This window comes from Rhipicephalus microplus, chromosome 3 (assembly GCF_043290135.1).
Source record: "Rhipicephalus microplus isolate Deutch F79 chromosome 3, USDA_Rmic, whole genome shotgun sequence".
NCBI classification, from domain to species: Eukaryota; Metazoa; Arthropoda; class Arachnida; order Ixodida; family Ixodidae; genus Rhipicephalus; species Rhipicephalus microplus.
In genome coordinates this window covers 104,545,021-104,571,437 of record NC_134702.1, presented here as the reverse complement: position 1 = coordinate 104,571,437, position 26,417 = coordinate 104,545,021, and the positions used below count along the sequence as shown (strand labels likewise).

Genomic DNA, 26,417 nt, shown 5'->3' with positions numbered 1-26,417 from the left:
ATGGACGGACGCAGGGACGGACGCACGAATGAACGTGCGAACGTACGGATAGATGAACGCTTCGCCCCACTCATTATCATGCACTCGGTTGATATGATGTGACTTTTTTTTTTAGTAGGCAATTATGTAGGGCTTGCCCGGTTTCTGCGGCACGTACCCGCTGCAAGCTTCCTGTGAACACCACGGACGTTAAGGCTAGATATAGAGAGGTTCACTCGGAAAATATTGTACATACAGGCACGAATGTTTGAGCAAGATATTTTGAAGACTAAGAAATAACTAATGTTTGTTCTAGTGTTGCATTATATTCAATGTGGAAGTACGTGTACCTATTATGGAGCTAATATTTACTTGAACACTCTACCCACATTCGATACTTCTTACCAACTTTGCGAATATAAACACTTAAATATAGCCATATATAGTGGGCTGATTCTCGCGAGTGTAGGCAACACTATTTTTGTTTTTACGAGCACTCTTTCCTTCTGTGTTTTATCCACGTTCGACAGTCTATATTTTAATATGTTAACATAGTTTGTCCGGAAACAAACAGGCTTGCGATAATTACCAATGCATGCTGATCAAGTTTTTCTTTGAATCCCCGCTCTGGCACAGCCCTGCGGCCGCCGGCTCGACGTCATGAGCTGGCGCAGTGCCAACAGGCCAAAGGACTACTACGAGGAACGTCATCGAAACGGGGCCGGCAGGGAAGACCTTGAAGAGCCCTGCTATTGCGGACCACCGTCATCTCACGGGCAAAGATTTGGTGGTCAGACAAGTTGGCGAGCTCACGGTCCCCCAAACAGGTTCGTCGACTACCTTCAGCGTTTGCAGTCATCCACCGTTGGTTCGTGACCTAGGCAAGCCTGTTAAATCATTGAACACATGATGACGATTTTTTTACGCGTTTGCAAGGAACAAGTATGTATGATGGATATGGCGATGTATTCTAAATGAAGGAAGGTCTTACTCATGCAAGGTAAGCGTCCGCGAGAAGTTTATCTTTCCCGTAATAAATAACGCGATTAGAATATGCCTGATAGTGGGTGTCCGTTCTGAGACGATTAGGAATCATGGATGGCGCTTCATTACTCGCATCTGTCATATTCAACCTTTTACCCCAACCCATATGCTTTCATTTTCGCTGAATTCCTCATAATTTATTTTTTAGTCATCACTGAATTTCGTTTTGTTGGGGTTCGTTGCTCATCAAAACACGGCTGACCTCTCTTTTTAAGAATTGATGTAACACAGAAGTGACACGTGTCTTCCCAGAGGTAGTTGAGAATTTATTAGATGTAAAGCAGTTATTTGACTCACGTGTGTAACGCCGTACGTACTTACGTCCATACGAACGCGCCGCAACGTGTTCCCTGCACCACAGATCTTGGAGCGGTGCCAAGTAGGTCACGCTGCTGCCGGGTGTTGACGTCACGCTCTTTTGGCAAGTGCGCGCTTACGTCACTCTCTCGCTCACCCGCAGCACGGTCACCGCAGCGCCCGCAGCTGCCGGCTCCTCCACCCACTCCTAACACAATTCTCTTTCACTTCACCCTCTCCACCACCCGAAAAGGTCGACCACACGTCGAGTGGAAACACTCTTTTGGCTCGTTTATCTGCGGTGAAACTTACATGAAACGCAACCCGCCACACATGTTTTTTTTTTCTGAGTTTCAGAGAAACGTACTCAAGTAAATGCTACATTGAGTTTCGCTTCACATCTTTCTTCTAGCCCCCGTGTTGACGCCCACTTCACCCGAATGAACGCCGTGCGCACCGCTGCTGCTTTGCATCCAATTACGGGTCCCTTTGGGGAGATAGTTCATAATTTTGTGCATTGTTTTGCCACAAGGGCGACAGAATGAATGCTAGAGCAACAAATAGACCTCTTTCTGTTTGCAAACAACGTGATATCACTGCCCCGCCCACCATCCCCTTTCTCGGAGCAGGTGCTGCTTGGTAAGAAAGTTCCGTCCGCGGGTTGATTCTGCATGGCAGCGCTACCTGTGTATGCATTCCTTCGACAGAAATATCTGTGGTTTGTTATTCTCTAAAGCCGCAGCTTTCAAAAAGAAGCGTTGCTGCATATGGTGCACAATTCTGTTGATTAAAACGTAGTAATTTGCGTGTCGTAGATGGCAGCCATACACATACTACCGCTAATGTAGCCATTGTGACATAAAGCTTAAGCTTTGAAAAAGAAAAAAAAAGACTAGCCCCAAACACCACACTACTATACCACGCTTAGCCACCAGCGTGGCTGCTTTGCCAACCACCGCCTTCATGAGCGCCGGTGACGTCACGCTGTGACGTGCCCCGGTAGAGGTCTATTCCGGCAAGCTTCTTGAAACTGTCACGCGCACCTCAAGCAGAAAGCACGCACGAAATTATCATACGCATGATGAGCGCTGACTAAGAGCTGTCACAGCTCTACACTTGAAGCGCGCTGTTCGAATAGAAAATAAGACGCACAAAATGAACACACAAGTATACACAGGACACGCATGAACAACAGTCACAATCCTTCTTCATGTATGAGCAGCGTGCTTCTTTTGCAAACGTGGCCACGGCAGCGAGCGGAATTTACTTTGTGCTCTCCTGATTGACGAGTTTGATAAGCGTGCGCGCAGGAGAGACCAGGCTAAACATGCTCCGTGGGGGTGGCACCCATTCAAACGCTAGAGTCATGAAGGAAGGAGGAGACAACCATCAGAGTGCGCACGACGCTACCCAACGCTACCCAACACCCAACGCTAGGCGCTGCGCCTTTCTCCCTACCAGGATGCAGAAATTAGGCGCCTTTTTTTTTCTTCTAACCACTACCACCACACCCAACGCTACTGAGTCTTCATATGCGTGCCGCCTCCGGCAGAGGCGCGCACATGAAGGCTCCCTTAATTTACTAGATGAAACAAGTTTCATCTAGAGACCTTAGGCTTCCTACCCAACGCTAAAGCACCTATATTTTGAAAAGATGGACAGAGTAAAGGTTCTTTTCTTCCCGTGAAGTTCACGCGAGAGATACTTGGTGATGAAGCTCGGCGGGGATGAAGTATTTGACAGGAGACTTTCAATGATTATAAGCAAACTGTATTACATTTACACCAGGTACGTACAAGTTGGAAGACTAATTTGCACTTAATAATGGGTGCAACAAAGAGGCCCTCACTCTTCTACAGATCACTTGATGTTAGAGCCCAGGGCCCTGCGAGGAAGTACGCAGGACAGAGCCTCGCCGTTCTACCACACCATGGTTACAAGCCCAGACTGCTCCTCAACGGTCCATTCCACGGTATTTACAATCAAAGAACACAAGGTGGTGGGAGAGAGAGAATAATACGAGGGACAAAGAGTTTGGCTTAGCGCGAATGGCGTTGCGCTTTCCCCTGCTGCTGACCACGGTCTCCAAGTGACCCCCGCCCGTGGCTCGCATTCTTAAGCGCATGCGTCTACCGGCTCGAGTCTCTCTTGCGCACACAGGCACACTCTCAAGTACGCTTATAGTTGGTGGGGGAGGGGGCAGTCGATTCTCCGATTTGTATGTGGGACAAGGCCTCAGTTACCGGCGACGAGTTTTGGGCCTGTAAACAGTTCATTGGGCTGACACTCAAGAGAGCGTGACTTCTGGTCGGCGCCATCCATTCCTGGTCCGAAGAACATGACGCTCTGTGGCGTAACTGAAGCCCGGCCCTACACGTTCCCCCTAAGTGTATAACTCAGCTCTGGGTCTGTTCAGTTAGCCTAAACATAACAGGCCAAGATACTGCAACTGTAAAGATTAGACGCTCTTACACTCCCCGTTCCAAGACGATGACGCTCCAGGGCATAACTCATGCCTGGCCTTACAGACCCTCTCCTGCGCGCACACGTTTTCCTCCAAGACTCTCATCAAATTTTTACCCTCTTTTGGACTGCGCAGCATTAAACCCTCCACTGACTCGCTGTAGCCGCTTTAGATACAATGCGCGTGCTTGTTTATTCGGCTCTTTGAAACATAATACAAAGTTCTGTCACTTGAAGAAAGCGCCTGGACGAAAGTAGGCTTCAGGTGGAACACAGTGGCTTATATTATTTTTATGGCGCTTGGGTGAATACAAGCGTAAGCACTTCAAAAAAAAAGTACCAACTAGCCACTGAGGGGTTTACGCCGTCCACGCTTCGGCTGTTTGTGAAGTGGAAGCGTGTTTCTGCGCTATAGTGTAAGCACATCAAAAGCTTAGACTGAATTGTTTATTTATCAATTGTTGTACTGCTGAGCTCAAAAAGGCAGACTAAAAACAATGTGGTAAGTTACCTAATAAACTCACCAAAACAAGAGGACCCGACGCCCTTTTATACCAGCATCGACGCGAAAAATTTATCTCGTTGTAGCGAAACTTCGAGATTGTTTAAGCTATAAACACATCTGAAGGCTATCGAGATGAAGAAATGTGAGCAATGTGCCTATTTCCAGAAACTGCTCTAGTTTTGTTCCGAAGCAGGACTCACGTGACCATGTAAAATTGTGTTGGGATTGGTTATCTTCGGCTTGGCTGATTGGTTTGTATACGCCGTTTTCCAATGGGTGCAAGACAGTGGTCTTCTGCGTGGTCCGCACACCCGTGGATGCTGAAAAACCCCATTTAGGCAGCGACTCTTGCTCTTTTTGGGCTGAGCGGGCTCGGGGTCAATAGCACATCTCACCACCGGAGACCACTGATGCAAGCCGAGGGGTATGCCATCATTTTCTATGTTTTGTATTTGTGACTCTGTGCATTGTGTAAATTTAAGTTGTATTAGATGAATAAACCGCCAATGACTGCTCCCCGAGATCATCATGTCGACTTGTCATCGCTTGCCTGTGCGGAATTGCTCCCACACTTCTTCATTTCGATGGTTTTTAGATGTGTCTAGCCTAAACAACCCCGAAGTTTCGCTACAAAGTGCATACTTATAAGCTTCTAAAAGAGAAAAGAAGAGAAAAGTGAGCCCCGTAACTGTCTGAATCGGAGTGCGACACCTCAACAGTAGCTCACTAGAGATAGGGGGTAAGGAGGAATTAAAAGCTAGGATTAAAAGGTAGAGAGATAGAGAGGAAGGAGAGATTGAGGCGCAGGGACAGCGAACGACAGAAGACGACGGAAGTAAGAAGGAGATAGGAAAGATGGACACGGTCGGAGGAGTCCGGTCACAACTCGGCGAGAGCTTTTGGCGGTGTCAGGAGATGGCGTAGGGCGAGCCCAGTCGGCCAGAGCTGCGCTGTCGTCGGAGATCACGGGGGCACAACCGGTCGGCACGAAATCCAGAGAGTGAGTCCCCACAAAGTGCACACACCCGACTCGGGGTCAACAGCGCATTTCAATACCAGAGACCAGTCGTTCAAAGTGCGTACCCCTCGGCTTGCATGGCCGGTCCCTGGTATTGAGATGCGCTATTAACTCCGAGTCCGCTTAGCCTAAAGAGAACCCGAGTTACGACTTTTCTCCCTCTTCAAGAAAAGTCGCAAAATAGCGCCTCTAACAAGAGCGTCTGACAGAAAAAACTCCAGCAGTAGCTGAAAGAAAAAAAGCTTTCTGCGGGACATTTCCTTTGCAACACTCGTGTGAACGAATTGCCCGAGTAGAAATAATGCGCGTGCATGTAGTCCGTCTCAATGAAACGACGAGATATTGTATTCCATTATATCTGCGACTTACCTCAGTCTTCTGCCGCCGCCGCCGTGGTCTAGTAGCTAACGTACTCGGCTGCTGACCCTCAGGTCGCGGGATCGAATCCCGACTGCGGCGGTAACATTTTCGATGGAGGCGAAAATACTGTAGGCCCGTGCGCTCAGATTTGGGCGCACGTTAAAGAACCCCAGGTGGTCGAAATTTCCGGAGCCCTCCACTACGGCGTCTCTCATAATCATATGGTAGTTTCGGGACATTAAACCCTACATATCAACCAATACCCCTTGTCTCCTAAAAAGAAAAAAAAAGTAACGGACTGCTAATACAAAACCTTTCAACACTATCGTACCTTAATGTTAAATTCTATACTTACATAAATACATGCACTCTCTGGCGTGTATGTACACACGGAAATACGTGTGCAACGGCTTCGGGAGAGGAGACCAGTAGAAGGTAGCAAAAGTGAGGGCGAAATGTGTGATCTCGTCGTTTCGATAATCTAACGCATCTAACTACGTTATTACGGCACTGTTTCGAAAAATTATGTCGGCTACGTGTTCGTTATAGACCCGTGGAAAACTTCCCACCACAACTACATTTCGAACTCTGTATGGTGTAGGGGCCCTTCAAAGGTCGTCGCCCCATGCGTCGTGATGCGCACGCACCATGCACTATAGGGGGTGGTCGCTCGTCAGCACGCGCTTATTTCTTCGTGTGGGCAATTTGTATGTCTAGTGCTTTGACCACAAGTTTTCGTTGAAGTTACGAATCATGGAGGTCGCTTCGCTCGCTGCAGTAGCCGCTTTTCTGAAAGTATCGCTCTGCTCACACTCAAAGATCTAACAATTGTGAAATGTTAGTTCATGGCTTAGCGCTCATTCAGTGTTTACCTGTGCGTTCCTTTTGTGCGTCCTACTTTGTGTTTACACAGAGCGCTGTAAGTTTCCAGCTGTCATGGTTTTTGGCAACGTTGGTTGTTAGTTCGCGCTCGTGCCTGGTATGTTCTTTTTATGAGTGCTTGAAAAGCACGCTAAACGTTTCGAGCTTTTTGGCGTTCCCCGCGTGGCAATATAACTGCTGCTAAAGCATTTATTCTGTCACCCTCGGGGTGAAACAGTGTACAATAAACGCTCAACTACCTCTGCGAAAATACCTTTCACTTTCTTGTTAACTGGTTCGTACGCTGAGTGATCGGCGATGTTTTTTTTTTATTTCTTTGTGATTCTATCTTCCCAGAAACTTCCGTCTTATATGGGTTGCCAGTTATGTGGAGTCAATGCAGCTCGGCTTGGTTGACCTATCTGACTCTCTTCATGCCTCTGTCTCTCTCTTTCGTAGGTGCCATGTGTAAGCTTTGTTCTTCTAATGCTTTTAAATCATTAGCTTGTTGTTGTTTATAGAAGTATGACGGGAACAATTGTCTTTCTACTATCCTGAATCACCAGAATTTAAAAGTAATGGAATCAATGTCATTAATTGTTGAATATATGGTTGAGAAGATCCATTTCGCATAGATGCCTACGCTGAGCTCTTAAGAACTTTAGCTCATCTTGTTGACTTTCAAGAAAGTTGCCACATTCGGTTGATTCGTGTTTATTGTGTTTAATTGTGCAACAAGCATCCAGCTTCCGCGAGCAATCTCAGGTGGCATCATTACTGGGTTGAAAACTGGGAATTTCAACTAGGTGAAATGCCTCTACAAGTGCCGTATTTTCAGTTGCGTGGAGACTCTAAACCCACAAGAGTAACCTGTTCAGTCGGATATATTTTTATGACGCAACCATATGAGCTTGCTTTGTTGGGTTGTGACTTCAAATGAGTGGTATAATTTAGTTTCTTAGGCGTAATAAATCGAGAATTTGAGCAGACATTACAAAACACAGTTCTCACTGCACCCTTTTGTTTAATTGTTGCTTTTCATTAGAATGAAACCTTAGGCATTCCTGCGGGGTCTCAATTGAACTCACATTTTCGTTTCTCCAGCTATAACTACGACCGTGGGCGTCAATACGATGCCAGCAGAGGAGGCCGACACGGCGTTTACCCGGCTGATGTGCATCAACGTTACGGCTACAGTGGGAGGGGCGGCTACCACCGACAGCAATACGAGAACGCTCCGCCCCACGATCCCTACAAACGCAATGTGCGAGGTCATGCACGGCACTACCGTGGCCGGCCTCCTCGAGGCGTTGTACATCCGGGAGTATGTACAACGCCTCGAGGGGGATGGAGCCGCTGTTCAGATGCCCTGGTTCATCATCGAAAAGGCAACGCCCCTTTGACCGCCGGCGAAAGCCTACTGAACTTCAAGCGAACTGTGAATCGTATGAACAGTGATTACGACCGGTCGGTGCTCTCCGAGAGTTGTGCGTACAGCGTGTCCGAGACCGGTGACGCGAGGAGTCAGTACGATGAAGACAACTACGCTGCCCACTGGCACAGTGACGGCGCAGGTGGTACAACGTCGTCGCCGTCGCGCGATGACTCCATTGACTGCAAAGAAGCCGTCAGGCGTGGTGGTCCTTTGCCGAGGGACGTTGGCTTCCGGCGGCGTGGTCGTCCGTTCGTCGCCCGCGGCGTCTCGTCATTGACCAGCTTGATCAGCGTCTTGTGGGACATCGAGAACTGCGCCGTTCCCAACGGAGTTCCAGCGTACCAAATTGTGCTCAAGGTGCGCCAGACGTTTTACGCGGGTTACCGTGAGGGGGACTTCGTCGTCGCCTGCGACACCGCGCGCATGAGTCCCACCGTGGTCGCCGAGTTGAACGAGGCGCAGGTGACGGTCATTCACGTGCCGGGCGGCCAGAAGAACGCAGCTGATGACAAGCTTCGCACGGTGCTGCGCCGTTTCTCCGATGCGCACAAGCTGACCAACTCGCGCATCGTGCTCATTTCCGGCGACGTGGACTTCGCGGCCGAAATTCACGAGATGCGCTACACCAACCTCATTGAAGTTGTGCTCATTCACAACGAACAGGCAAAGAGAGCTTTGAGGGACGCGGCGACTGAAAGCATCAGCTACAGGGAGTTTCTGGCGGACCTCAGCAATCGCAAGAGCGGTGCACCAAAGGTTGTGAGAAGATTGCAGTTTGACACCCGAAATGAAGAAAAAAACAAGGGCACAAAACAAGACCTGAAGAAGAGTGTCCCAGCAGTCGTTGACTACGATAAAGAAAGGCAAATGAGGGACGAATTGACAAACACAGAGAAGCGAGCTGCAGAACAAAGCGCACTTTCACCCTCCTACCGCACCAAAGTCGGATTGCTCGTTGCCAGAGAGCCGATGAACGCTGAATTCTGGAAGCGGTACTTGTCACGCTTGAACATACCAAAAGACTTTAGGCTAGAGGTCGGTCGCGGCGGCAAAGACGTGGTTTTTCTAGTTTATCCCAGCTTCAGCAAGGCAAAAAAAGCGGTCGAAATCATCAACAATCAGCCTGTCGATGATGCGGACATGCCAGCATGCTTAGGGATAATTTCAAAAGAAACAGATGAACATGTCGAAATAGCTACGGTAGAACAGCCAAGCCGAGCGACCAGGGTTAAATCTGCAGTAGCTGCTCACAAATCAAAGCTAGAGGCTGTCAGAAATAAGATAGTTTGCCTCAACGGACAAGAGCGAATCTCGGCACTGTTAAAGGCGGCGTACGAAGATCAGGCCGCCATTTACGAGGCTCAATTGGCACAGTTCTTGAAGACCATTTCAGACTTGCCGCAGTCGCCACAGAAAGCTGACAATGCCACAACCACTGAAATCGCCAGGCTGAAGAGGGCTTCGGTTGTTTACGGCGTCAAGTCAAAAATTCTCAAGACCTTGTCCGGGCGCCAAATGCTGTTCGTGACATCGTCACCAGGATCCCGAACCGTGCTCGAAGTGGCGTCGTATGCGCAAGACTTGGACCTACGCGTCATCAGTGTGCAATACAGTGATCTGTCAGCCGAGCAGTGCTCGAAGAACGCCGTGTCCATGAGCGGGTTAGGCCCCGTGCAGTGCTGGCTGAATCCCAAACAGCCGATCAAGTCTGAATGTACGGTTGTTGTGACCAGCGCACGGCACTTTTTTCAGGAGTTTGTGCGCCGTGAAGTGGACTTCTCAGACTTCAAGGTCATCATCGTGGATGAGCTGGAAAAAGAGAGCGCTTACCAGCGTGTTGCTCTGGCAATCATTCGCAAGCATTTTGTGTCTCGGGTCAGCGTCATCCTGTGCGGCAATGAATCCGATGCTTGCACACAAATTCAAGAAGAGCTTTTTCTGAAAAGCCAAGATGTCGTCCGCGGCGCCCTCACGTTTCCTGTAGAAATCATAAATAAAGAAAAGCCCGCAAACAGGGTGATGGCATGTATCTCCACTGCTTTAGAATTCTGCCAGACATCCGAAGTGTTCGTCGGTGGCGACGTTCTAGTGTTTCTTCCATCTCTTGCAGACGCTATCCTCGCAGACGGCATCTTGCGTCATAAAATTAGGGAGGAAGACATTGGCGTGCCAATCACGCATGAAGTTTTGTCCACCTCTTCACCGGCTTCCCCTCAATCACCACGGAAAGGATGCTGGAGGGTAATCTTCACGGCAGAATGTCCCGACGCTGTCTTGAGTACACTGCAGGTGCGTTGCGTCGTTGACAGTGGACTAACACTGAGGACCATTTATCAGAATGGAACATTTGTTATGCAACTCGCTTGCGTAACAAAAGTCGAGGCTGAAAAAAGGAGAACTTTGGCGGGACAACATGAAAGCGGCACATGCTACCGCCTCTACGACAAACCTGCACAAAGCTATTCACTACCAGCCGACCTATACGACTCAAAGTACTTAGAAGACATCGTTCTTCGTCTTTCTACTCAAAAGACAAGCTCCGACACATTCATTCTCGATGAGCTCTTCTCGAAGTCACTGCTGGAACAAGTAAAGTCTGCATTGAAACAAATTGAGGCGTTCGACAGTCAAGAACAAATGACTGATCTTGGTGCTAGGCTGTGTCAAATTAGCCTTCCGCCTCGGGTTGGTATGCTTGTGCTCCGCTCCATTGGCAAGGCTCCATCCATAGACGCTGTCCTTTTATCACTCCTAGTTTTCGAAGACATGCTTCTTGCATATAGACCGCTGAAAGAAGATGGAAGTCACCACGACTTCCCGGTGTCTGAGGGAGCCAGCGTTTTCTCTGGGGTGATTCAAAGGTACAAGAACTGGCTGGTTGTGCCCAAGAAAATGAAGAGATCTTGGTGCGATGTGAATGGCGTTAACGAAGCCTTCATGACCTACCTTCACAATGCAGTTCAAAGGGTGCAGCAGGAATTCACTGAGTTCCAGGGCAGAAATCTGGGCGCCGATTGTGTAAAGGAAGAGAAAACTGCTACAATCACGTTAAGTGAACTGCTCGCTCAATCGTTTCCCGAAGGCGTGCTCGAAGCGTGTGAGCATGGTTATAAACACCCTATTTTCGGCGATGAATTGCAAGTGTCACCATTGTCGCTATTTGATACCGAGGCTACAAAGCCGCAGAAGGTCGTTTGCTGTCTATTTGCTCAGGTTTGTGGCGAGAAGAACGTGAAACTGCTCAACTTTGCCGCCTTGCCGGAATCATTTTGTAAGCGCGAAAGGGACTCCCAAGCTTCGCTTGATGATCCAACGCTTCCAGAAATTGTGGAAAGGTTCGGTCCTGTGGGTAAGCTCATCTGGAATCACCAGTTCAACTCAAAGCACTCACTTCAGGCCATCGAGGAGAAGCTGCGTGCTAGGTCAGATGGCGCTAAGGGTTACCTCGAACTGGACACAGCCGGACAGTGCATCACAATAAGAGGGCACGAGAAGTACTGCTCTGAAGCTCAAGAGTGTCTTCAGAACATCGTCAAGGAGCAGGTAACAAAGCTGTCTCGAAAGGACAAGGAGGCCTTTCTCACACCCCGAAAATCACCCTACAGCGATCATCCTGTGCTCGCCGTTATTGGCGTAGGAGGTCTCGTCAACGAAGTTCTCTCACCAGCGACATTTCGGACTATAGTTGCATATGACGTGAGGATGCCCCATGCAAGTTTTCGCAAAAGGGTCAATGATTTGGGAGAGATAGTGCAATACTGGTACATGAACCAGGAAGCTACGTTCGAGATCACTTACAAAACGGCGAAAGAAGCAAACCACGCCTACCGCGCCCTTTCTGAACAAGGCAGTGATTTAAAGGTATATGTAAAAGGAGAGTCTCTTGATTACCGGGAAGAGCAAAGGGAGCGGAGACCGGCGTTCCACGTCCAGATCTCCCTACCGCGTCGTCTATGCACAGGTACTGCGTTCGTCCACCTACCCGACCAGGCATCGTTCAACCGCGTGGCGGGGCGGCTGCCTCTGGCAGTCCCTTTAGACAACACCACAGTTACCATTCATCGTGACAAGAAGGTACCTTGTCAATTATACATTACAGGCTTGCCTCCGACGGTGAGCCAATCGACGCTGTCGGGTCTCATTCGTGAGTCGCTCTCAGCGGACGTCAAGAGTGTTGGCCTCGTCCGCCAAGCTGCATACAACACTGCTCCCGAGAATCTGCGAACATTAGGAGATGCTGTACAGGAAGTGTTTGACGAAGAGCTCGGCGAATGCTGTCCAAAACTTGTCCTCAACGTCCCGAGGCCCGAAGACTATGTCGAAAAGGGCTGGATGTCGTTCGAAGATCCTGTCCGGGCTCAGGGTGCTTGCATGCTGCTCAAAGGCTCAACCGTTACTGTCAACCACAGCGGAGATGGCAGGAGTGCCACGTTGCCGATGGCAATACATATTCTTATGGAAGATACGCTCTGCTTCCCACGCTCATTCTTCGAGGCAATACAGGGCCGAATCGAAGATGAGTTCCGTCGTCAAGAAGGGTTGCGACAGGAGGATAACTTTAAATGCGACGCTACACCTTGCGGTGATGCGGTACATGTCAAGCTAAAGGCCAACAACCTAAGCGACTTTCACAAGGCTGTTCATCTTTTCAACAAACTGCTTCTCGGCCCCGACGTCCCTCGCGTCGACGGTCGCGTGCGCCCTGAGCGAATTACGGAAGTGCTCAAGGCTGTGGCACCTGGTGGTGGCATCTTCGTGTACCGCAAGTCCGGCGAATCTCGTTTGGTCGGTGACGCACAGCTCATCCAGTCAGCAAGCGACATGCTAAAAAGGCACACCAACGCCTGGGTAAGTTCAACAACCTACTGATCCGACCTTTTAGCTGGGCCGACCTTTTACGATTCCACGTTGCATCAATTCATTGCTCAGATTTTAATGCAAAATTTAAACGACAAGTTTAATAGATAAGCCAGCAACCCCAGCGGTGGCGTTTTCGACTTATCAAAGTCAGTCAATGTTGCAGCGTGAGGAAATGTCGGTGTGGATTTGTTACACGCAAACGGACTCATAAATGTTTAGTGTGTTACGAGTATACAATGCACTCCACAGGCCAATGTTCACTAGTGCCACTGAATAAATATGCAAACAAGGAGGCCCGCATCACAATTCGGTGCGGCTTGCGATGCGCGTACTGCGTTGGTCATTCCGTACACCCGTGAATTTCTATTGGTTGGTGTTGATGAACTATAATAGCATATGTGATGTATAGCTTTAAAAGCATTTCCTGACGCACAAAAAAGATATTCTGATTGTGCACTAATTTTATAGGTGCCATCCACTACACCATGACCCGTACACTTTCTTACAGGTGCTGAAATTAACTCTGAAATACGAGGGCTGAATGCATCTATGGAAGGATGTCATAGCTCGCATGTCGTGTATAATCATGACACATGTTTTGTTCTCAAAAACGAAATATACGCCTATCATAACAAGAGTTAATTTTTATTACCCTTGGTGCCAAAGACAAGCTCTAGATGAGCAGCAGTAGACTGCCTTTCTTAAGATTTCCCCTCAGGCCGTACATTGTCAACAGTTCTTTATCTTCATACGCAGGAAAAGCGACAGAAGAAAAAGCTACCACTAGTAGGCGAAGAGTTTACTCTGTTGAGGTCATACATAAACACGCTGGGTGACGACCCTTGGTATCTGGCCAAGGAATGCAAGCTGGACGCCGCTACCTTTGATGGGCAATTTGAAGCAATCGAAATTCTCGGCACGGAGGCAGCCGTAAGAGAGGTGAGCCATCATTAATTGCGGTATTCAGTAAAACTATGGTAAACGCAAAATGTAGGCTTTTCAGATATGGAACGCATGTTTGATTTACACGGGTCATTCTTAGATTCTCTTGTTGGTATTTCCCGACACCAAATAACACGGAAGAATTCGCGATACAACTGACCATACGATGTAACTAAATAGTAAAATTTGGAAAGTTGATCATTGTGTAACGCGAAATGAACTTCACGCTTTCTTGCTAGTGGCGTATCCTTTGTGTTATTGGGATTTTTAAGCTTTTGATAATGCTTTCTCATAATATACATTTATTTTATAGTTTACTCATTAAAATAAGTTCCAACTGTTGTGTGCTTGCCAGGTTTGACAGGTAAACATCAGCTCCAAAGCGAGCATAAGGATGTCGCGTTTCAAAAGGAACGAATGAGTGACCAGAGTACGGCCTGTTTATTATCGAAAAGCGCTATCCCTTGCTGAATACATTACCGCTGGTTGTGGCTTCTGCTTCTAGGACAATGAATGGTACAAAGAGAAATAAAAGTATGTTACATTGCTAGAATTGCGAACGGTCAATACTTTACACACAGTTGGCATTCCAACGGGAAATGGCACTCACAATTTGCATTGGTAAGTGTTGTAAACATTAGCGAATATTTGTTGAAGCCATTTGAAAATTCTGGTTAAAAACTCAAACCAGGCTGGTAACGATGTCGAAATGCTGAGCTTTAAGTATACAAAATATTCTGCTTTGTTTCTTTCGTCACTGTAGTCCACGTCCGGCTGCGTGCTCATGCTGGTTTCTTGATCCTCTTTCAAACATTCGCGCGACGTATATTGCATTGCTTGCTGTTGATTTGTGTGAGTATGAAAACGAGACAAGATGTCTAGTATCTGTAACCGGATACATTGTGCTTTGGTCGCATTTGCAGCTGTGTGTACGCGTCGTAACTCCACACGTGAGCGGATTTCTTCCTGTATATCGCAATGGCCGGCAGGTACTGTAAACTTTAATCACAAGCACATTAGCTGCTCGATTCCTAAGAACGCATTCGGGACAACGACCTCGCCAGAGTCTTGTTGCTTGACCAACCTTTTACCTCGACTCCACGTGCCTTTGCAGCCGTAGATGCCCTCCAAAGATAGCTATTGCGAATATTTCTACACTTTGCTTTTCATGAATACTTCTGACGGTTTATATTATAAGTTCACACTCTCTAGACGTTGAGTGTCGTTTGCTGTCTGTCTGATGCAGGCGGAGCAACTTGTAAATCAGCTGCGAAAAGTTCGACTGGACGCGAGATCGACGAACGATGCCGGAGGTCGCTGTCCGATTTGCCGAGAACCACCAAGCACTGCTCAAGAGGACGGGGCATCAACGTCCGGGCACCGCCTCGAGCTGTGCGGCCATTGGCACTGCGGGGCGTGCCTGCTTCTAGCCCTAAAGAGAGCTCCCCCTCCGTTGGCGTGTTTTGAAAAGGTGCGTACTGTGCTGGGTAGCCTTCTTTTCATCCAAACTTTTCTTTACTGTCGTTTAGCTTGCAGCATATTTGTACAGCTGCACAAGCAATTCACACACGAAGATCCATAAAGCATGCTTGAACCCCCCTTTCCCATCCCTGCAAAACGTTTCTGGCTACTCTAGTGCCTCGAAAGTAAGTTTCGTCACCTTAACATAAAACATTGCATGCGTTTTCTTCAAAATATTTCATCCAACGTTGTTCTAACAATTACTACTGCTACTTTGTCTTCATCGTTTGGTGTCACTGTCTTTTCTAGGTTCTCATGTCACATGAAAGCATTACCGTTCCTGTATATTAAGCTAAATTATTTACATCGTAGCTGCACTATAGTTGCAATCTGCAGAGAACTGTAACGCAGTAGGTAGAAAAGACTTACTGGTTGCCGGCATTGTAAGTCTTAAAGCGTAGCAAATATTTCCTACGGTGTTTTTTTTCCTTCCTTATGGTCACATAAACACATAACCGTCCGTACTACGTTCTCGGCATTCCCAGGGCTGCGCGTCACCGTGGGCGATAGCCGACATTACCCACGTGACAGGTAACAACCACGAACTTCTGAGCGACCTTGCACGAAGGTCCTTTGAGGGGAGCGTTGCAGCTGACTCGGAAGGAAGATGGCTGCCCTGTCCGACACCCGAATGCCCTTTTGCGCTGGATTCCAAACGGGACGCAGAGGCACAGGGCGTGCACGTGATCGGGGACGTGCACGTCTGTCCCGGATGCACAAACGCCGTCTGCTTCCGGTGAGTGCCACGTCGACTGCTACGTGTGCCACATGCTCAGCGATTGAAAGACGCTTCACAGCGCAAACGCGAATGGCAAACACTGACAATCAGCTTCTTTACATAGAGCCAGAACGACATTGTCCATAGTCGTAATGGCTTTAGTAATGTACGACACTTGTTCTGGGCTAGTTGAACAAGGGGCAGTATCATCCGTCCCCGTTATAGAAAGCGGCATCATAGTCGTTCCACGTCTAGTAGTTCATCGACAGAGTAATAGAAAATGCTGATAATCTTCTTCATGTTTACATGCAGGTGCCGGTCACTGTACCATTACGGAATCTCGTGCACTACATTCAAAGACTTCATGTGTCCGAATGGTGCAAACGACAAGGTATGCGACTATTGTTAAATAATGAAGACGTCTCGCGCTTGTATTTGTACACTTACGTCAACGTTCCACGTCATTCTGCATAAGCGAGAACAAATCTCGTTGAATCCTAACTTCTTTTTTTTTTACCACGAACTTGTTTTATGCTGGGACCCACCAAAACTCCAATGGCGTATTTCCGGCACGGAAGTGAGTCGAAACTGCGCACGATCAGAAGGCAAAAAAAACTGTTCCGTCATCGGGACTCGAACCAGTGACGTTCGGTTTGGCGGCAAGAGATGCCAGGCACGCTATGAACTGCCGCATGATATCTTTTTTCTTTATTCCGTTGCAACCCTGTGGCATGTTCACATACTTAAAATCCATAAATAGAAATAAAATCACAACATATATGCACGGATTGAAGGATGATTGGTGGGGAAGCGTTCGTCAGTTCGTCCGTGCTTCCGCCCGCCCATGCTTCCGTCCTTGCGTCCATCCGTGTGTCCATCCATTCGTGCGACGGTCAGTTAGGCTGTTCGTCCATTCTTTCGTTCGTCTGTCTGTCTGTCTGTCCATCCATTTGTGCATCCGTTCGTGCTATCATCCCTCTGTCTGTCCGTCCGTCCGTCCATGCGTCCGCCCCTTTGTCTGTTCTTCTGCTCATCCGTGCGTCCGTCAGTTCATCCATCTGTCCGTTCTTCCGTCCATCTGGTGAACACTCCAAGTACCACCATCTCAGATCTTTTCATCATATACAAGTACCGCCATCTAGCGGACATTAAAGGACCGCTCTCTCGGGTATGTGCCACCGGTGGTTACAAATGATAACGGGAGACGAACGGGTGATGCCATAAGGAGCTTCGCTCCTAAAAAATGCGTCTTTTGGATCTACTTCGGTCTTCAGCGTCCTAGGTAAAGTGCAGCATCACGTCATGACCGTACGTGGTATCCGTGATTACTTCCTTTAATGCCTCGTTTCTAAGCATCCTTTTTTTTCACTTACTTATGTGATTCTTAAAGAGAAAAGAAGAGAAAAGTGAGCCCCGTAACTGTCTGCATCAGAGTGCGACACCTCAACAGTAGCTCACGAGGGATGGGGTAAAGGAAGAATTAAAAAGATAGGATTAAAAGTAAAGAGATAGAGAGAGAGGAAGGAGGGAGCGAGGCGCCGGTACAGCTAACAACAGAAAACGACGGAAGTAAAGAGGAGATAGGAAAGATGGACACGGCCGCAGGAGTCCGAGGACGGGGCACCACTCGACAAGAGCTCTTGTCGGCGTCAGGAGATGGCGTAGGGCGAGCCAGTCGGCCAGAGCTGCGCTGTCGTCGGAGATCGCGGGGGCACGACCGGTCGGCACGAAATCCAGAGAGCGAGTCCAAGGCATCTTTCTCATTCGGTGCGTCTCTAACAAAAATACGTTCAACTTTGTCAACGCCAAACATACCCCTCTTACCCCAAGCGTCAGAGTAACTCATGGCAATCATCCACACCCAAAAATAGCTCTTCAACGCGTACAGCAACGCGCCCGTTTCGTCTAGATGTACGAACTTTGTGTTCCACGCTTACGCTCTCCACGCAAAAAAATTGTGGCCGGTCAATAGAAAAGACACAACGTTCCCTCTGGTAGGGCCATGGCGTTCAATGACGCCAACATGCCGCGAGTAGACAACACTATCGCAAGTTCGTCGTCCAATCAGTCGCGGTATTCTGGCTGTCACATCGCTTTCTCTGGTTCCACACTCACCTATGACCACAAGGCTTGTTTAATCATTACTGATGGATGTTAGTTGTCGGGATGGAGATGTATGACTAAGCGTTAACGTGAATGCATCCACGTTAAGCAGTGTTATAACTGTCGAACACCACGAGACATTGCAGAAGCTCTGTTATATCAATGAACAGTAGACATTAAAATACTTCTGTAAGGCCACGTTTTACTTCCGGGTTTCAGGCATCTATATGACAGTGGAATCCAGCATGCGTTCTTTTCAGTGACAGTGACTGGAACTAAGTACAACATACAGTGCCAGCCGTCCCCCAATGGTTACTAGTGGGTGCAAGCGGGCCTCGTGGTGGTGCTGTGACACCGCAGTGCTCAAAGTCCCTAGAAATAACCAAAGTATCGTCATTCGTGTCGCCGCGCAGCCTTCTCATCTTCCGCGCGCTTGGTAGTTTTGGTAGTGCAAGTGCGATTTTGTCTGTCCTCGGTCACATGTTAAATACGAAGCATTTCTTAGCGAACTTCGGCGACATTGAACGTATCTATCTATCTATCTATCTATCTATCTATCTATCTATCTATCTATCTATCTATCTATCTATCTATCTATCTATCTATTTATTTATCTATCTATTTATCTATTTATTTATTTATCTATCTATTTATTTATTTATCTATCTATTTATCTATTTATCTATTTATCTATCTATTTATCTATTTATATATATATATATATATATATATATATATATATATATATATATATATATATATATATATATATATATATATATATATATATATATATATAATTATCTATTTATCTCTCTATTTATCTATCTATCTACTTATCTAGCCGCCTAGGACCTTTAGCTCTCCTGGCCGCTTCGATAGCGGAATCGACACCAAATTTCGTATGACAACATGAGTGTATTAAAAACATAATTGACTAGTCATGAATGACATAAAAGTCATGATTTACATTTCAAGGTCCCGCAGCTCTTGCGATGGCTTCGTTCACATGGCATGTTGAAAAACTGGTGTGATTGCATGGTGAACACAAGCGACAGACCCTAACATTAAAATCAAGACATGCGTGTCATGTAACAACATGACTACAAGCCACGCTCATGATGCAGTCGTGCCCGTTTCGCTAGCGTCTGATATACCAAATTCGGTATTGTAGTACCTGAATTGATGACGAAGGTATGTGACTGGTGCAAACATGATAATCGTTAAATGCATGTAATGTAACATGACCACATGCCACGCTCATGATGCCCTGGCGGCCGTTTCGCTAAATTCCCTTACACCGAATTCGGTATTACGGGACATGAATGGATGACGAAGGTATGACACTGGTGCGAACATAATAAACATGAGGTGCGTGTCATGTAACATGACTACATGCTACGCTCATGATGAGCTCGCAGCCATTTCGCTAGCTTCACATGTACAAACTCGGTATTACTTGACGCGAATGGACGACATAGGTAAATGACACATCCAAACATAATCACGATATGCGTGTCATGTAACAACATGACTACATGCCACACTCATGATGCGCTCGCGGCCGTTCTGCTAACTTCGCATATGACAAATTTGGTAGTACGTGACGTCAATGGGTGGTGGAGGTATGTGACTGTTGCAAACGTGATAATCATGAGATGCGTGTCATGTGAGAACATGACTACACGCCGCAGTCAAGGCGCCAATGCATTTCGATGTGACGTGGTGCGCGTGCTCGCCGGCGTTCATTTCGTCGCGTCACGCCGGCGTTGCGACGCCAGGCGCTGGTCCTGCCATATACTCGCACGCGTGCGCTGCGCTGCGTTGTTTTGACGCAAGCGCGTTTCAGCGCGTCCGGCATCCCTCCGTCACGAAAAGAGGGAGACGCAGTGTTGTCCTGGTAACGCATCGGCGCGAATTTCGTGCTGGTCACGCCGGTAGCACCAGGCGTCAGACTATAGAGTGCTCGCGTTTTGCTAACGTAGCGTCGCTGTGCTCAGCGTGCGCGCGCGTCAACGCTACATTGGAGTATATTGGGCCCTTCATGATGCGCTCACGGCCGTTTTGCTAGCTCCACATACACCAAAATTAGTGTTGCGTGACGTCAATGGATGACGAAATATATGATAGGTGCAAACATGATAATCCTGACACGCGTGTCATGTAAGAACATGACAACATACCACACTCATAGCCTGCTCGTGGCCCTTTCGCTAGCTTCACATATATTAAATTTAGTATCACGTGGCGTGAATAGATGACGAAGGTAAACGACCCATTCAAACATGATAATCATGACACAGAAGTCATGTACGGCATCATTTACCTTCACCTCGTAACGTTGTGCGGATTTTAAAGTGACATATCAACCTTTCTTATTCGTGCTTCGCATATCATCGATTCCCACAGTACGTGGGAACCTCCCTGTCCTTCCTCTTTCAATACTCCTCCTCCCACAGTACGTGTGATCTGCCAATTTTTTTTATGGACTGCAGCAGTGGTGGGAAGCTTACAACGCTTGGAGGACTCCTAATCTGCTGCATGGTACCAACGACTTCTAGCTGTCTCCGCAGCAATTTGTGCACGCTCTCTGTGTGCACTTTGCATTGTTTCCACAAAGCGCAGTATAAAAATTGTTTCCTTTATTATAGCACTTGCCGTACATCAAGCATCTAATACAGAAATCTTCAAGTCTATCCTAATCTGTCATTGTGATCGCAGTCATGGCTCAGCAAAGATCCGGGAATGCGAGCCCTCTGCCCCTCATGCAAAGTGCGACTGGAACGGAACGCCAACAAGAAAGTGGGCGCCTGTTGGTCCTGCCGACGCCTGTTTTGCTGGCGCTGCCACCGTAGCTTCGAGGACGATGCCGCTGCTGCCAGGGGTCACCGCAAACAGTATTGTCAGCTGGCTCTGCCGCTCGGTAGTGACACGTGTTGCATTGTGTGACATCTCTCTGCCTACAATGGCGGGACCTGTGGCCCTACGTGGTTCAAGGCTTGTTCAGTTCTGTACTTTCATATGCCTGTGGTAGTCCGCCTATTCGCGGTATAAGTTGTAATGGATTTGGTCTTGTACCAGTTCAAATGACGCTGAGAGTAGGTATGACTTTTTGCTTAAGCTCGAGTGCATATTCACGCCAGGTTCAAGATTGTCTGTGATTGCAACGAGTTTGCGTGAATCGCTTTCGCTTGACCAAATTTGTCGCGCAAACTCTTTCGCGAAAAACGGTTGTCCCAGTTATGCATGTTGAGGAGTATTGTGCGTTTAATATAAAAACCAGTCGCGTCAACATCACTATATTTTATGACATGAAATTGCACGTCACTCGGCAATGTTACCAGAACAGGACGTCGCTACAAATATTTATCCATACTACTTTTAAATGACAGAGCTGTTTGCTCATGTTCTGGCTTTTTTTTACAAATATTCAGTACTAAGTGTCGGCTCGTGCAGTAGCAAAAATTAATAATCGAGAAAGACGATGTGCTTGTTGTAGCGGTAAATAGCGAGTTTGCTATAGCTTTGCCCTGCTTCAAACTTGCAAATACGTGGACAAGCAGTGAACTCGTCATGTCGGTGTGTTATCTGAATTGAGGATTTACAAACTGGGTGTGTCAACATTTCATGCAAGCTATCGTCAGGGGTGGTAAAATGTTCCCAGGCCATGATGCCTTAGGATTAAATGGGACAGCTGCCTGTGAAGTTTTTATCTTCCTTGTACATCTTTAGTGCTATGACAAGTCCTTGATGCACAACTCAAATATAACTGGTGCGTATTCATTAGTTTAGCTTTCGATTTCTTGCGAATGGTCTGCTGCAGAAGTCGGAAGAGTCATGTACTGTTCAGTGATTTCGACCAGGGGCTTGCAGGCGCTACGTCACTTGGTGTACTGGTAAATGTTGTATATGCATGTCCATAATAATGTGATTATGCTGTAAGCGTATATGCTTCCCCTGCCTTGCTTAAAATGGAACATTGGTACGTCCCAGAAACCAATACATGATTATTCAGCGATTAGCACGATGCGCCGTGCTATCTATCAGCTACGCCTGTTCCTTTGATCAAAACCAATCGCGAGAGAAAGTCACAGGGAACATATATTTCAGTGCAAAAGAAGCAGAGTGGTATGCTGGCGGTAATTTGTCCGTTCAACACCATTTACTACGCGAAGGAGAAAGAAAAGGAGAAGGAGAGAGAGATAAGGCTTCAAGGTACAGATACCGCGAATGCATATATAAGCGCATGATCTGCACGCCGGCGCATCGCCATATACACGGTGCTTGTCACGATTTGATTGAACGTGCAGCCCGTGTTGTCTTGGTCTATTATCCGCAAACAATAGGCCGCGCTATTGATAAAACGTTGACATAAGACTGTACATAAGAGTGCAAAGAGTGTGGCAGTCGCATTGACCAAGGACAGTTCTTCATGAATAATTAACTGAATGCTGGAAATGGTGCGGAATTGAGGCAGTGCCAATTCAGTAGCTGTAGCGCCCTCTGCACTTTTTGCGCGTGAAATGAGGAGTGCGTGTTTCGCACATCTGCCCGTCCGACGAGTATGTGACCTTGCTTTGCGTTTTTCAGCTGACCTGATTTAAGCTGAGCGGTAATCAGACACAAGAGCATTAGCGGGTGTGTTTTAACGTCTGCGATCATATTTGCACCGACAAAACTGATAAGGTGCAAGTATGAAATTATCTTCAGCGGACAACACGACAGCGCGTGATCATTTTCAGGCTTAGGTGCGTAGGCATGCGGCTCTGACGTCAAAATTTGTGGCGTATACAGGCAATTTATTTTGCTTTTTTTATAACTAACTGTTTTATTGCTTGATCATTGCGGTATAATACGGCTCACCGAGAGCTTGAACATTTTAAAAACAAAACTTATTCGACATTCAGAGTTCTCCAATTGTTGCGGTATTATAGGTTACGTGTGTTAGCGATAGTGCATGCATGTTCAACTCGTCCAAGCACTTATTGTCCTCACATTTTACGGGCATCGGTCGATAAGCGAAGAGCGCAAATATCGAGCGGTCGCAAAAAGCTCAGTGAGAGCGCCTTGCGCCATCTTGATTGGTTCTACTTTTGTCAGTCATTCATACCTAAGTGCCCCCTTTTGGAAGGGTTGATGTAGTCCTCTTCAGTCGCCGAAATATTATGGCGACAGGCTGCATTCCGCTCATGTGAGATACGGACTTTAATCAAACAGTGAACCATTGTGCGGAATCACCCTTAACGGTGTAATGCAAACAGTGCTGAAGTTCACGAGAGGACAAATGCTTGTAGATAAGTTTGAAAAGAACGCTGCTGTGGTCAGTGTTCAGACAAGCGGCCCCGGCAAAACAGGTTCCCTTGTCGGAACATTTGATCCAGCGACTTCACTTGTTTGACAACTTGTTTTCTTTATATACTGGAATGCTGTTTCAAAGCTATGTATTCCGAAATATATTCGATTCTATGAAAAAGTTAAGGTCGATCACTTGACAATCACTTTTAGTAGCTTCAATAAACACCACGTTTTTCTCGCTCTCTCCCTCTCTTTGAGCTTTGCGAGACAATCGAAGCATCTGCAAGCCAATGAAGTAACATATACTTTTCGGGATACGGATAACTGCATTTGTGCCTTTCTTTTTAGAAGAAACCTAACTACGGTCATGCACCGTACTCAAAATGACGGGCATCGTTACTCGTTCATGTACGAGCTGTTTATTAAGTCAAAACTTCTGACGTCATGAACGAAACAAGAGTGGCACTTGTGCTTGAACGCCATACAGCCATTTATCTCACCTTTCTGAGTTTTTTTTTTTTCTTGAAAGAGTCTCAATGTTCTTGCGGCATATTGAAGTTGGCAGGCTTTAAGTGGCAGTGGTGTAAACATTCAGAGTTTACCTAATATACATTTCCCTGTCTCTTTCACAAAATTTCGAGGTCTTAATTGAGAGGAACATCAGGCCACCGAATGCAATAGCATTCACATTTGCTGCGTAAGAAATAGCGGGCGCATAATCATCATGTTCACCTGTTCTCATTTGTAGGGTCAGTTGTAGGGCAACCAGTCGGGTAGGCTGACTTGACCGGGATTTCAATGTAACGTAATTCAATGCGAGAGAATCGTCATATTACGGTTCGCAGAGCGCGATTATTTTGCTCCTGGAAAGCTGATGCTCTGAACAGTTGTAAAAAAAGAAATAACTAGCCAGGATCGATTCCGGGGACCTACATACACGCACACGCAAAGAAGAGCATTCGTAAATGAAGCCATAACAGACGAACTGTACTCTCTTGCTGGTCTGTTTAACGCCTACGCCACAAGAACACGTTAAAACAGGCTTTGTAGTTGTTCGTATGTGTGGTGGCCTAAAACACTACTCAGCGAGCGCTCCGGTGTCAGACTACTACTAATTGTACATATGTCCCCTTCGCTATCGATAGCGATGAGAGAGCGAAGCATTGACCGCAGGTCGAGTAAAGATATTATTCAGATTCAGAAACTTGCTCATTGGAATTATGAGATAACTACAGCCGAGCTATTATGGTCTGGCGGAAAGTGTGAAGAGTGGCGTGAAAGAAATTGCTAAAAACATAGGCGCACAGTTTAAATAAAATGCTGTATGAAGACCGCAGCTATGACAACTCCCAATGTATTCAGGAAGACGACCCCACTTGAGAATTGCTCAACGACGCCCAATTTTTCTCAAGATGTATCTATACAGTTTGCCAGTTACGCGCATAAACGTACGTTCATTTTTGTTTTTGCTACCCGATGATATTATTCATTACGTGTTACTGCAAAGGCAGCAGTAAAGATTACTGATTGTGACAAAGATCTTGCATGCGTGAGTATCACATGCCATGACATGGACGCTCTGCCAATCCCAACGCGATATTGTAAGCACGAAGTGCAGAAAACAATACTTGATAGCGCTAGCCCGTTCTTATAAAACCGAAACGTAGTACCTAAATCTGGTCTCTATTTGCTTGCACTGAGTTGAATATAGGCCGGCATGCCGGGTAATTGAGCACAACTAATGCGTGCTTTGACATTACACAACATATTTAGGAACTAAGGCTCCCTTCTGTTTATTTCTTTTTAATGCCAAAGTACCCAGCTTGCCCTTGGTATTAGACCTTTTGCAGAACACTTAATATGCTATTACCTACGTGATTGTCGATATAGGGTTCTTGATATTTTCAATACTCCAACAGAGGTGCCTAACAAACTTTGATATGCTGAATGTACAACCATGAGCTGTCGATCTTTTGAGCACGTTTGCCAGTGTGAATTTATTATTTGTTTGTATGTGTCAATACTATATTACAATATATGTGATTAATAATGAGTTATTCGGGTTGATTACACAGTGCGCAATCTGTGTCGTGATTAAGGCATGAATAGTAACTTCTTAAGGTGTTTAAATTATTGTTAAGCGAATTGTGGTGAGCATTGTGCAAGATTGTTGCAGTGCATCTGATTTATGGCAGCTACGGTATAAACAGCACCATATTGCAGTTTGCATTCCATTTTGCACTTCAATATCGAGTGATCAATTTTCGCAACGTAATTGCACACTGCGACTGCTCTGTCAGACCTTTCATAGCTTTGACTGAACGCATTGTGTCATAAGCTACATGTTATGTTAAAGAACAAACACTTTTCAAGCATATGCGTGCTCCAATTTTACGAACAGCAAGCTAGTACTACTCAAGGTTCATGTTAAGAAAAGGACAAAAAGTGGTGATATCTTCATGGCTATGTGCTTTCTTTTGCATTTTTGTTTGTTTCCTATTTTGTTTGCTCTCAGACTTCGAGAACATGTTGCTAAATGTTTGTTATATTTGCCAGAAACACAATTGGTGCATCTTCAAGAGGGGCGTGTACACTTTGTCTTATAGCTATTCCTGTTGTAGCGATTCCAGAATAAACACTTTATAATAATGTCTTGATAACTGTGTGGTAACAGCACGCAGAGTGGTGCCTTGCGAGCTGCATGCAATTCGTGAGGATAATGAAACAAACTTCTTGTATTCAGACAGAAATTCGAGCTCTCTGCTTACTGCGTAAATTGCAGCAGGTGTGCGGATCGTCCACCAATTCACCCTGTGATTCATGAAGGATGTCTGCTGTCACATCACAATCAATCCTTCATCCGTATTAATATCACAACTAAGTAACGTAAGTGCATGATATCTATTCAGAACTCGCAGGTGCAATTTTGTTTTTCATGTAGGTACCTCTTTTCATCGACATCCTTCCCCTACAAACTGCGCTGGTCCTCTTTACAGAGTAAACCTGAAGCGGACGG

The 26,417-nt window shown here is 46.6% G+C and overlaps 1 protein-coding gene and 1 long non-coding RNA gene across 2 annotated transcripts in view; one reads left to right on the top strand and one right to left on the bottom strand.

The window, feature by feature from the left end:
• LOC142803859 (uncharacterized) overlaps positions 1-26,417 on the bottom strand; it is a 220,117-nt gene that overhangs the window by 153,831 nt on the left and 39,869 nt on the right. The gene's annotated exons all lie outside the window — the stretch shown is intronic.
• LOC119159494 (uncharacterized) lies at positions 620-26,050 on the top strand. The gene is made up of 7 exons (XM_075890083.1): positions 620-806; positions 7,632-12,810; positions 13,579-13,761; positions 15,011-15,235; positions 15,771-16,021; positions 16,316-16,394; positions 20,828-26,050. Exons 1-7 carry the CDS (start codon positions 640-642, stop codon positions 21,053-21,055), a joined length of 6,312 nt encoding a protein of 2,103 aa, XP_075746198.1. The 5' UTR covers positions 620-639; the 3' UTR covers positions 21,056-26,050.

Coding starts and splice junctions, on each gene's coding strand:
- LOC119159494 (XM_075890083.1), top strand. CDS start 640: ATGAGCTGGCGCAGTGCCAACAGGCCAAAGGACTACTACGAGGAACGT. Junction 13,762..15,010: donor CGGAGGCAGCCGTAAGAGAG/GTGAGCCATCAT, acceptor TGTCTGATGCAG/GCGGAGCAACTTGTAAATCA. Junction 16,395..20,827: donor CGAATGGTGCAAACGACAAG/GTATGCGACTAT, acceptor TTGTGATCGCAG/TCATGGCTCAGCAAAGATCC.